The sequence below is a fragment of the Balaenoptera borealis genome (genome assembly GCF_965194805.1).
Source record: "Balaenoptera borealis genome assembly, chromosome: 3".
In the NCBI taxonomy this organism is placed as follows: domain Eukaryota; kingdom Metazoa; phylum Chordata; class Mammalia; order Artiodactyla; family Balaenopteridae; genus Balaenoptera; species Balaenoptera borealis.
Window position 1 is genome coordinate 13,541,758 of NC_138866.1, and position 11,717 is coordinate 13,553,474.

General features: G+C 46.9%; 1 protein-coding gene across 1 annotated transcript; it reads right to left on the reverse strand.

Moving 5' to 3' along the window:
* Positions 1–251: 251 nt before the first annotated feature.
* On the reverse strand, positions 252–11,020 carry CALM1 (calmodulin 1). Its single transcript, XM_082383784.1, has 6 exons — positions 10,826–11,020; positions 7,975–8,005; positions 6,879–7,022; positions 4,577–4,683; positions 4,010–4,145; positions 252–3,838 (listed from the first exon to the last, which is right to left on the reverse strand). Exons 1-6 carry the CDS (start codon positions 10,826–10,828, stop codon positions 3,810–3,812), a joined length of 450 nt encoding a protein of 149 aa, XP_082239910.1. The 5' UTR covers positions 10,829–11,020; the 3' UTR covers positions 252–3,809.
* Between the last annotated feature and the right edge of the window lie 697 nt (positions 11,021–11,717).

Sequence of the window (11,717 nt, forward strand, 5' to 3'; positions counted from 1 at the left end):
TTACGGGGTGAATTTTCCACATAAGGCAAACACAGATACATTAATATGCCAAGAGATTGTGTTAAAACGTCAGCTATTGACACCTGAACTTTAAGACCAGGGTAAGGCCGTAGTGGGATGTGTCTGTGGTGTGGGTCCCTCCCCTACCACGCTAGGGCCCAGGTGGAATCACATCTGAGGGCAGGTGTAGCTTGTTCGTTGAGCAAAAGGAATGGAAAGCATTGCGGGCTAAAAACCTACAGAGTTCGCAGTTAGAGATGAAAGGCTGCAGAAATGTTTATTGAATACAGTGCCAGGTTTATAAATAGAACTTATTTACAATTTCCATAGAGTTGGTCCCCCATCAGAGAGGTGGTTAAATCTCCAAACAGTTTATCTCACGATTTACAGAAACGTTCAAGTACATCTCCTTTGCAAATCGCCACGGTGAAGGGTGACTTCAGTTAACAAAAGAACTACCACCATCTTTGCTACAGACATGTTTAATGAACATTATAATAGATTTGGAGAAAGAACACACACTCCACCCATGCCACTACCTTCTCACTCTGAGGAATACAGACAGCAAAGAATTTCTGTCTCCTACAGGGTAACTTCAAGGGATCAAAAAAGATAATAGTAACCGCCAGCTGAAGGGATAGATTAAGACACATTCGTGGAATCTAGTCACTGCCAAAAGGATAAATGTATTTAGGATATACAATAATTAATTCAAATGTTAAAAATAATTGAATGAACCAAGAGCAGACTTGACCAAATTTACATTCTTTGTTTAGGAAGAAGTTCCCAGTATGCTGAGGGGCTGCTAATATGCTGCTACTCCGACGGGGCCACAGCAGCACGAGGCCTACTGGGCGGCCACGTGTTACAATATGGTTACAAGTACAGTCAGACATGCATTTATAAAGAGAATATAAAAATATGTACAGTAGCTAATTTTCAATGTGTTTTAGGTTGCCGAAAGACACCAATTTAAAGTGTGCAAAAATTCGTTTGTCAAAAAATCAGAAAAAAACCTTCCTTGGCAACAGTACGTCAAAAGCCCATCTGAAATATCAAGATACATTTGCCTTGCTCGACACCTACCCCGAACAGATGGAGAACAAAACTATGAAAGTGTATGCCAAGGACTCAGCAGTTTTTTATGGCAAGTCTCAGGCTCCAGCGGGATGCCAGTTAAACTAGTCACTATATATATATATTTATAGAGCAGTTAGAAGTAGGGGCAAGAGTTTACAGGAAGGTGCTGACCAACTTTCACAGTACTGCCACCTCATCCAGCCATTTCCTCTCACAAACCCCTGCAGACTGCAAACACCCGACCCCTGGGCTGGTCATCCCCCTCAAAGGCCAGAGAGAAAGGCTACAGTGGACTAAGAGTTCCCTCTGCACCAAAGTGGAACCCAGCATCCCCTGGGGGAAAGGTTTCTGGTTGCCGTACAGGATCCCGGCCATTCAAGAATCTGGTTTCAAGGGTAGTCTTTTAGGAAAGACTGCGGGACCCCTAACATGGAGTCCACCCAGCTTCTAGAAAAGAACTTGGTGAAAGGGTAAGATAGAAGGCAAAGTTTCTGAAAAACAAGCCAAATCGCCCTCAACCCTTTTTAAAACTGCCAAGAGGTCACCGGCCACAGGCCTGAGAGTCGGTCAACAGTCAGGCTACTTGACCTCCCTGCGAGAAACACCCAGGTTATTAACTTACTCGAAGGAGAAACCCCAGTCCTGTCTCACCAGAAGAAAACCCCCAAGGTATTCTGAGATGTTCCGTCCAGATTCAAGGAGTTGTGAAAGCCAAGCCCAGCGCATGACGTCAACCTCTCTTCTTCCAACCACCCAGTCTAAGGACCAGCGGCGAAGGCAGGTGGCCAGGCTCCTCTCCACGGCTCTGACCCACCCCTCTGGCGGGAAAGCTAAAGAGCTGCAAAATGCCAGAGAGACAAGGAGTAGGAGAGGGAGAAGCTGAGGGTCTCTATAAAACAGCCCCGAAGGCACCCATTTGGCTGCCAAGAGCTTCTCACTGCCTCACTAGCAGCCTGCCGCTGTTCCCTGGCAAATTAAAACCTCTCACAGAAACACTCAAAACCCAGATCTCCTCGCTAATAAGATACAACCAAGTTAACACCCTGAAAAATGCACATCCAGCCTTCACTTCAAAAAGAGCTCTGCACTAAATCCAAACGCCTTTTAGGGAGCTTTGAAGCAAACCAATCCCACTGCAAAGTACCAGCATCTCTGAGTTTTGGTTACAGGTTTATAAAGAAACACAAAATTCCCTCTGGGCTGGGAGTTTTACTTTCAAGTTGGGAGCTAGCAGTAGTTCTACTTGGGAGGTGGGGAAGCAAAGTCAAGTCAACCTAAAAAAAAAAAAAAAAAGTAAAAGGAGTCTAAGGTAAGTATAATCATAAATTAAAAACTGTGAATCAAAAGGTGACTGGTAGTGTCTTTTAGGCATGAAGAGCCTGGCTTAGAAAAGTGACTGCTTCTACCACACACAGCGAGGATTGAATTACAGACACACTAAATCATGTCTTTTGCACAGATGGTCTCAAGTAGTTACATGAAACAGGTAATCAGCAGCACAATTGATAAGAACCCCTAAATACATGCTTGAGAGAAAGTGGTTTTTTTCCTTCATTAAGAGCTCTACTGCCTGAATAATCATTAAGTTACCATAATTCACTCTCCCCCCTCCCCCCCAGTGAAAATACAAGTAGACCTACATGTCCATAAATAAGATGAAGCAATCGGTATCTGCTTGGTTTTAGGCAAGGTCTCAGGCTCAGCAGTTGGTGCTGGGATTTCAGGAGGGAGGGAGGGAGGGAAACCCAATGCTGGGCTGTGGGCATTTAAAGGTACACTTGCCTCCCCTCCAACTGCCTTGTCCCCGTTTAGATCTCAGCTTTACAAAGCATTTAACACCACTTTAAGTTAATGGTCTTTTTATTGGAAAAAAAAAAAAAAAACTAGCATTTACAACTTGGAATGGACGTAAATTGTAATTTCTTGAACAGCAATGTTGACGGTTGTGCTGAAGTCCACAGCCACAGCCTACCCTGCTGGCTCCAAGTCATGGTTCAGAAGGTTTTAAAAACAGAGAGTCCAAAGATGCTCCCTTGATAAAGGTTTGTTTTTAAAAATTTGTATGAATGGTGATAGCCTGACACCCATTCCGCTCTAGCACAATGCAGACAATGCTAAACCAACACACGTGGGCATGCCACCAGGGTGTGTCACGGTCACGACAGGTAGGGGCACGGGGAAGTTACAAGAGGGCCATCCTGCTAGTGGGGCTACGCCTGGACAGTTTATCTTCCACAGCATCCTGAGGTAAACCGATCTTAAATGTCTGTCTTCAGTAAACCAGCTATAACAATTTATGGTAACAAATTGAACTAGAACCCCTTTGAGTAGGCTTTGAATTTGTTTTTTTTGTTTTTCGTTTTTAATACAAACGCCTGACTGTGCTCAACTGTCAAGCTGCATGCATGAAAAACTGGCCAGCCCAAACAGTGTATTAACCATGAGCGGACGGACCTGCCAGGTGTCCACTAAGTGCTTCCTTATCATTAAGGTAGGACAAGTATTTATATCGGAAAACTGATGTAGCTTGATCTTTAGGGGACAGGACCACCAATCAATACATGCAGATTTTTTTGTGTGTGTGGACAGAAGGTACTCTTGACATTCAGTTTTGCTATATAGAAACAGAATGAGTAAATGAATTTTTTTTTTTTTTTTTTTGCAAGAGGTAAGTAAAAGATCAATTTGATTCTTCTAGAGGGGGGAAAAAAGGAGTTGAAAGTAGGTCTTCATTTTGCAGTCATCATCTGTACGAATTCTGAAAAGACAAATAATCATAACTTTCGGTTATCTCCAAAAGCAGCTTTAATGAACGTAACATCTCTACTCTGCATAAGGAAAAAAAAAAAATCTAGTTCAAGTAGTTAACTTGTTTATAGATCCTAAAGGGAAATCTTAAAAACTGAGCTAAAGAAACTTGGTGTGTTACCTTCGTAGTTGACTTGTCCATCTCCATCAATATCTGCTTCTCTGATCATTTCATCTACTTCTTCATCTGTTAGTTTTTCTCCTAAGTTTGTCATGACGTGACGTAGTTCTGCAGCACTGATGTAACCATTGCCATCCTGTGAACATTCAGTAACTGTTACTGGTAGGGACTCATAGCGGTTCGGTGTGGGCAAGTAGGCCTTTGACTTAATTAAGCCCCTTGAGTTACTGCCAACTGTGGGTATGTCGACAATTCTCCGTCTCCAGTTCCCACCTCTACCTACTAAACACATGCAGTCAGCCAATGCAGACACTGCAGGGGCTTTTGAAAAGCAAACAGAAATTGAAAGTCACAATCAAGAAACTTGGTTCAAAATTTCTCTACTATTTATTATGTTTACTCTCATCTGATAAGGTTACTACAATAAGTCAGGATATCTGACAATGAGATTACAGAGGCTCAGGCAGTTAGGTAAGTGTTCTAACTAGAACAGAACATTAAAGCTTTTAGAAATGACAGCCAGAAAGCCATATTTAAGTACAGTCTGCAATGCAGATGCAGGGTTACCTTGTCAAAGACTCGGAATGCCTCGCGGATTTCTTCTTCACTGTCTGTATCTTTCATTTTTCTAGCCATCATAGTCAAAAATTCTGGGAAATCAATGGTGCCATTACCTCAAATAAAAAAACAAAAGCTCATGTAAAATAAGCGCTCCAGTGACACTACCCTGGAGTGACAGTTTTAGAACCACTTTATAGAACAGTAAGCATTTGCTAGGACAAACTGGTAAATTGTTTTATTATGTTGAGCCATCTTAGGCTTAAACTATTCAAATACTTCACAGGGCAATTTCATGGGATTCACATAATTCAAACCAGTGATCAGTGCCCAGGATAGCATTTAATGATGCAAAGGAAACTGCACATACAGATTCTTGGCCACTGAAGGTTTTGTACAGTTCAAGAGAAAAAAAAGCCCATAGCAGTGCAAGCTGAATCTTTCTATTCCCAAGGGAGGCACTTGAGTTTGCCTTCCCCCGAGTTAGGGAGATCACCCGGATCTAGCTCTGCCTGCACTAGCGATGCTGGTGAAGGTCCATAATTGGGCCGCCAGGAGTACACAATGTTTTTAGGGAAGAAAAGGATTATGAGCGGGAAAAAAGTTGACTTTGTTATGCCAGGGACCATAAAGTGTTGGAAAGTCTTCTCCAGGAGGCACTTCTTAGCCACATTATGGTAAGTCACCTAATCGTTTTCTCCCCAACTCAGTATCTTTATTTCCCATTAAGGGCAAGGCTCAAAAGTGTTTTTTCAGCTCAGACTATTAACATTCAGGAAACTTTGTCAGAAGACTCTGTTCTGTGGCCAGTATTCCAAACAACTCCTCCTTTAAAACCGACAGCTCGATGAACACCCCAAAGACAAGTCACCAGATCAACAGTGTAACTTGAACTAAACAGAAATAAAAATTAAATTAGAAGAAAAAAGCCTTACGTTAAGTCACTCATTTTCACCAGTACCTTTAAATCAAAATAATAATTCAGAGATTCCTTCAAATCTATTTAGCCTCCAAAATTTTTAAGCATTATTGACATTCATGGAAGACAAAATTATTTGAAATGCTCTCTTATAACCACACAGCGATGTCCTTAGGCATCGTATTTATTCATTGCAAGTACCAGATTCTATAGCTTGAGACAACTTTCCCCACCTTGTTCCATAAAACCCGAGGGCCTAATACACTTTGCCAGTCCCCAAGCACAATTTCCCCAGGGCTTACACAAAACATGAGACAGCCACCCCATGTTCCCAGATGGCTGATCACCCTTAGCAGTCAAACGAGACGGAACTATGAAAAACCTCTTTTTCCAAATTACTAAGGATGAAAACAGTCTTTAGAAATAGTTCAAATGGGCTAAAACCATTGTTAAAGAGCTGACCCAAAACCCCTGCTTCTAAATGTATATGACCAGACAAGTGTAATTCCATTTTATCACCTTAAGATACCATATTTTTAAATGGCTACTATCATGCCAATCATCAAGAAAGTAGTCTAGATCCAAATTGTTTATTCCTACCTCATCTTTTCAAAATTTACTAATGTTCTACAATGTTTGTAGATTTGATTAATTTACTTAAGTTTATTAAATAAGTTAAAATTATTAATTTAATTGATATTATTTCCAAAAAACGTGTTTTCTTTGGTGGGGGGGGTAGTGATCAAAAACAACTTACTGATAGAAGTGCCCAATAAAAGGTCTATTGTCCACTGTTCTGGAGTCCAGAGGAATGACCGACCAAATGGTGACCAACTGCTAGAGGGGTTACTGCTTGTCCCTTCTGGCTCCACATCCTTCAACTAGCTTCTATAAATCTACTCCCTATGATCATCATGCACCCCACCTCCAAGCCTCAATGATCCTCAAAATTCTCTTCAATAAACACACTGACCGCTCACACTGTACTCACTTCCATACGTTAACATCTGAGAATGCTCTTCCCCCACCTCACTTGGGTTTTTTCTCCTCTTAGAGCCAATAAGCTTTTTTAAAAGGTCTACGGCTATTTATTTTTACTTTCCCCATAGGACTCAGCACAGACTCATGGGCCAGTTGATAAAAGACTGAGTTGTAGGTCATGGCGAGTGGAAAAGAACAATACTGTGATCCAATCCAGGAAATGTTCTAGACAGTGAGCAGGGCGAAAGGCAGGCCCATAATCTTCTATTTTAATTGTCAATGGCTGTAAGGAAACCACAGGAAGGATCTTTGCACATTTACCTTGATCTGGGGACCTGAAAGACAATCTTTAACATGTCTGAACTTGAATTACACAATGCTGGCGTTCATTCATAGTTCTAAAGCCCTTACCATCAGCGTCCACTTCGTTGATCATATCCTGCAATTCGGCTTCTGTTGGGTTCTGACCCAGTGACCTCATGACGGTTCCAAGTTCCTTTGTTGTGATGGTGCCATCGCCATCTTTGTCAAATAGGGAGAAAGCTTCCTTGAATTCTGAAAACAAAAGTTTACCTTTTAGAATAAATGTCTTCACCCAACCCAGCCACAGCACGCCCTTCCCTTAACTTGCCAAAGCAAGCCATCCAATTTGTGCAAGTTAAGAGAAACTGCCTGCTCTTTATCTGCTGAAACAAAGATCACAGCAGTTCTGTTGGAGTGGCCTTCACACAGTAGTCCATAGAGCAAACGTCATTCCTGGTAAGCAGTTCCATAAAGCCACAATATTCTCACATAAAGAAGGCTAAGCTTCAACACACTTAATTTAGTCCTAGGTCCAATCTGACAAGTGAAGATTGGTCCACATGTTCCCTTATGGTCCCTTCCTGTTAAATTTCTACAGCCACAAGAAATCCCTGTTTCACAGCCATAGGAAGAGGTGGTCACCAGAAATGTACAATCCCACGTAACCAGTGTGTTCTCTCTACATGGCATTCAGAGTATTTCAAAGGCATTCCTGGTTTCCTAAAGAGAAACCATCTCAAAAAAGTCCTCCAGGGAATATTAAAAGCTAAAATCTAAACTAAATCATTCCCTTCCCAATGATTACAGTGGTCCTGACACTTATTTCCACCCATTCCTATTTAGAATAGCAAGTACAAGCTTTCATGGTGAATTACTAAAAGACCTGTGCCATAAGAATTCTCAACTACATTTCTGAGTAGCAGGCTCCATGCAGTCTCATTATATACAAAGCCTGGCACACCGTGACGCACAGTCAAATACTCCAGAGTATAATAAGTGGGTATTCTTAGTTCCACTTCCTTTCTCATTATCTCCAAAATGCTGACAAGGAGTAACACTTGACCTAAATATCTCTGCTTATTGTTTTCATTTAAATAAATTCTTAGAAAACTGCTCAGACTATAGGGGGAAGGGACAGAGGAGTCACCAGAACTGAGTCTGCCTAGTTGTGGTCTACTGAAACTCCCTGAAGTCATCAACTTACCAGCAATCTGTTCTTCGGTCAGCTGATCAGCCTACATAGAAAAAGAAAAGGTTATAATTCAATCCACCAGAGTTTGATCGAGGTCAACATGGTTTTTCCGATTACACTTTTAATAGTGATCTTTCAAAAATCAATCTCGGAAAAAAAATCAGCTGTTTGAAAACTTCAGCAATGTCATTTAATAAAAACAATTAGAATAAAGGGAACCCTTTACGCTATTTTAAAAACAAAGGATGGCAAAGGAAGTGACAACATCTCATTTCGGGTTTTCTTCTCTGGGCCTATGGCTATACGCTCTGCAGTCTAACTAGGAAGGGTCAGTTCATAGTTTGAAAAATGGCACCTCTAGTGGCAAAAGGCCCACTGCATCGGCTGCAGGGGCAGGCTCTGAGAAAGAAGAGCGCCACCTACTGCACCAGGGATGCCGCAGTCCCCGCTTCCAACCAAGAAGGGACCCAGCCTGCTGCTGCTGTCACCGCAGCCAGGATTGGGTCCAGGGGCAGACTTTTAGTGCACCTTGCGCATTGCTGCAGGCACTCCAAATCTCCAAACTGGCGTTACATAATGTCATTGGGTTGGATTAACAGGCTTTTATATCTATTTTATGAGATATAATTCAACGGAAAAAAATATACAGCAATGCGTTATCCTACCAACTTCATTTCCATGTAACAAGTGCTTTCCAATCATTTAAATTAGGCAGTTATTTGTTAAAAGCCTAACATTTAGAACAGCTAAATGCCCTTGGTCAAATTATCCTGATTCAGGAGCCAGGAAAAAATGGAACTGTCCTACAGCTGAGCTGTTACAAAACTGCAAAAATTAAGTACGCAGAAACTACATAATAATTATGAGACTGTGCCCTCCCTTTTTTGGAGAAGAACTATTAACTTTGTTAGAGAATATTTACCTACTTTATGGATGACATAAGAGCTGCTCATAATAGAAATACTTGACTAGAGGTGGTAACGGCCACGAAGGTAATTCTCACTTGCATTATTTGGCCTCGGCAACACTGAACCTGTGCCTCCAGCCAGGGGAATTCGAGATCTCAAGAAGAGCTAACATGTATTTTTATATTAATGAAGGACGCCTAATGAAGCCAGTTCCAGAATAAGTCCTAATAGAAAGCTGACGGCATTAAGTTTATTCTAACACGTAAGTGAAAACTTTCACAATAGGAATGATGTTCCAATATACTGATTTGGGGGAGACACTTATGTTTTCAAATTAGAACTGGGTCTTCCTTCCTTTCTAACCCAGACATAGCACGTTGGGTCTTCTGTATACCGAATGAAGGAGACACGATAATTTACGTAATGCCAGGGCAACGTCTGTCTTGCACAACAGGAAGCGCTGCCACACCTCGCAAGAGAAGCTGTCACCTCACCGTAGAGACAGTCTCACCTCGCCGCAAAATTCTCGCATTATTGTGGTTATCGAGAGCATCAGCCTTCCTCGACAAAGAAATACACCCCGACCACCGGACCGCGCTGGCCTTGGGGGCGAAGGTGCGCTGAACCTGCCGGGAGCCACCTCCCCACCCCGCCAAGCCAGAAAACGCTGTGGGTGATGTCAGCCCTGCCCGCCGAGAGAGGAAGGGGGCTATGGAAAACACCCAGCGAGGCGCACAGCCGCATCTGGCAATCTAGAGGCTGCAGAGAAAGCGGAAACGTGCAGGGCATCTCCCTTCGGACTGGGAAGTGGCTCGGGGCAGAGAAAACGCCGGGCGAGGGGCCGGGCAGGGGAGCGGGCCCCCAGTGCAGGCGGGTTCAAGGGGGCGCCGCCCCTCCCAGGCCAGAGAGACCCCCACTCCCACCCCCAACCCCACCCCCGGCTGCGCGGCAGGCGGAGGCCAAGTCCACCCCGCGCCCCCCACCCGCTTCTGCTCCCCGAGGCGGCGAGCCCGCCGCGCCGCCACCTCCTCCCGGAGCAGAAACTTTGCGTCTCTGCTGGAAGCCGAGCCGCGCGCCAGCTCCCTCCTCCCCCGCCTCTCCCCCGCCCCAATTAGCGCGAGCCGAGCGCCTCCCTCGGGAAGGGACCTCCTGGTGTACCGAGGCTCATGCACGCCTTTACTGCCGCACAGGGTGGGGGGCTGCAGGGGGACGAACCGGGGAGACACGAGCCCCGACCACACCGCAGGGCCCCGCCCGGGTGCAGGGCGGCCGGCCCGCCGCTTCCGCCCTCTCCGCCCCCCACCCCGCGCCTTCCTGCCCCCACCCCACCCTTCCCCGGCTCCTTCCTTCCCAGCCCACGCCCGCGCCGCGCCCCCCGGGAGGGAGGAGGAAGGAGCGCCGGGAGAGAGTGCCCAGCGGGGACAGCAGTGTTGGGGGAAGGCTGACGGCGCCCCCCACATCCCGGCAGGAGCAACGTACGCCACCGGCTCGCTCCGGCCCATTCATTCTCCGCTGCTCGCCCGCCCCGCTGCCTGCGAGCCAGGGTCTAGTGCCCGGCCCCGCCCGGCTCCCCCGCCCCGCGGGGCAGAGGCGAAGCGCTGCGGGCAGCCCGGGTGCGGCGCGCTGGATGCAGTGGTGCGGACTGGGGGAGGGGGATGGATGAAGACGGCTCCGATTCAGCTGGGGCCAGAGACCCTGCCCGCGGACAGCCCACGGCCAAGCCCAGCTCCAAGACGCACCAAAATTTAAATGAGGATCCCTGGCCGAGAAAACCGAGATGCAAATCCGGAATGCATCCTAAACCGCACCTGCTGCGTAACACCCAGAAAAGAAAAAAAACCCCACCAAAGAAAAGAAAAAGAAAAAGAGGAGGAAAAAAAAAGGCTGAACTAAAAACTGGGGAAGAAATCATGGGCCGGCAGCTGCTACGCCGGCGTCTGCCACTCCCGACCTACCATGGTGCGAGCGAAGGGAGGAAGAGCAGAGAGAACAAGGGTGGCTGCACCTGCGCCGGGGCTGTGACCGCAGGGGTGCCTCTGCTACTGCTGCTGCTGCTGCTGCTGCTAAGGCGCTGTGAGCGCTGAGCGCTATGCCGCCACCGCCGCCCAACTGTGAGTAACGGCTCCGCGTCCGCGAGGCTCCCAGCACCACTGCCGAAGTGCGAGCCTGCGCTCCGCGGTATATATACGGCGCTCGGTATCCCTCCGCCTCAGCCGCGGCCGCCTCGTTCTGAGCTGCGCTGCGGGGGCCGGGCCTTGGCCGCTCGGCCCCGCCCCCAGGCGCGCCCGGCCTCCCGCCGGCCCCTGCGCGCCAGCCGTGGCGGGCCGGGGCTGGAGACCCACACGCGAAGGGTTAGGGTAGAGGCGCAGGGTCGCGGGGCAGGTGCGGCGAAGAGTCCCCGGAGATGCCCACCGGGGCCGGGGCGTGGACAGAACGTCAGCATAGCCCTGACTTGGGGCGGCCCTGGGCTTCAGAAGCCCAAGGCCCCTCACCCCAGCCCCACCCCCACCTGTGGGCCCCCCTCCTACCTCCCCCCTCACATCTCCTACCGCTCCTCTGGGGCACCCGGGTGCCCCTGGCCCCTGGCCTCGTCGTCCCCAGCTGGCCGCCTCCGTTGGGGAGCTGCGGGCGGTCCTAGGGAAGGGGGCGGCCGCGGGGAGCTGGGGACAGAGGAATTGACCGCTCTCCTTCTGCTGCCGGGGAGAGGGGTCTGGAAGAGGAAAGGCAGTGTGCCTCGTGCAAGAAATTGGTCAGACGTTTGCTTTCGAAAATTTGAAGTAATATCAGAGACAAATTAATATATGCTCAGTTGCTAAATCTGTGTCGTGTTCATATGCTTAGCCAGTC

Coding starts and splice junctions, on each gene's coding strand:
- CALM1 (XM_082383784.1), bottom strand. Junction 4,684..6,878: donor CAACGAAGTGGACGCTGATG/GTAAGGGCTTTA, acceptor TTTTTATTTGAG/GTAATGGCACCATTGATTTC. Junction 4,146..4,576: donor CATTCCGAGTCTTTGACAAG/GTAACCCTGCAT, acceptor GAATGTTCACAG/GATGGCAATGGTTACATCAG.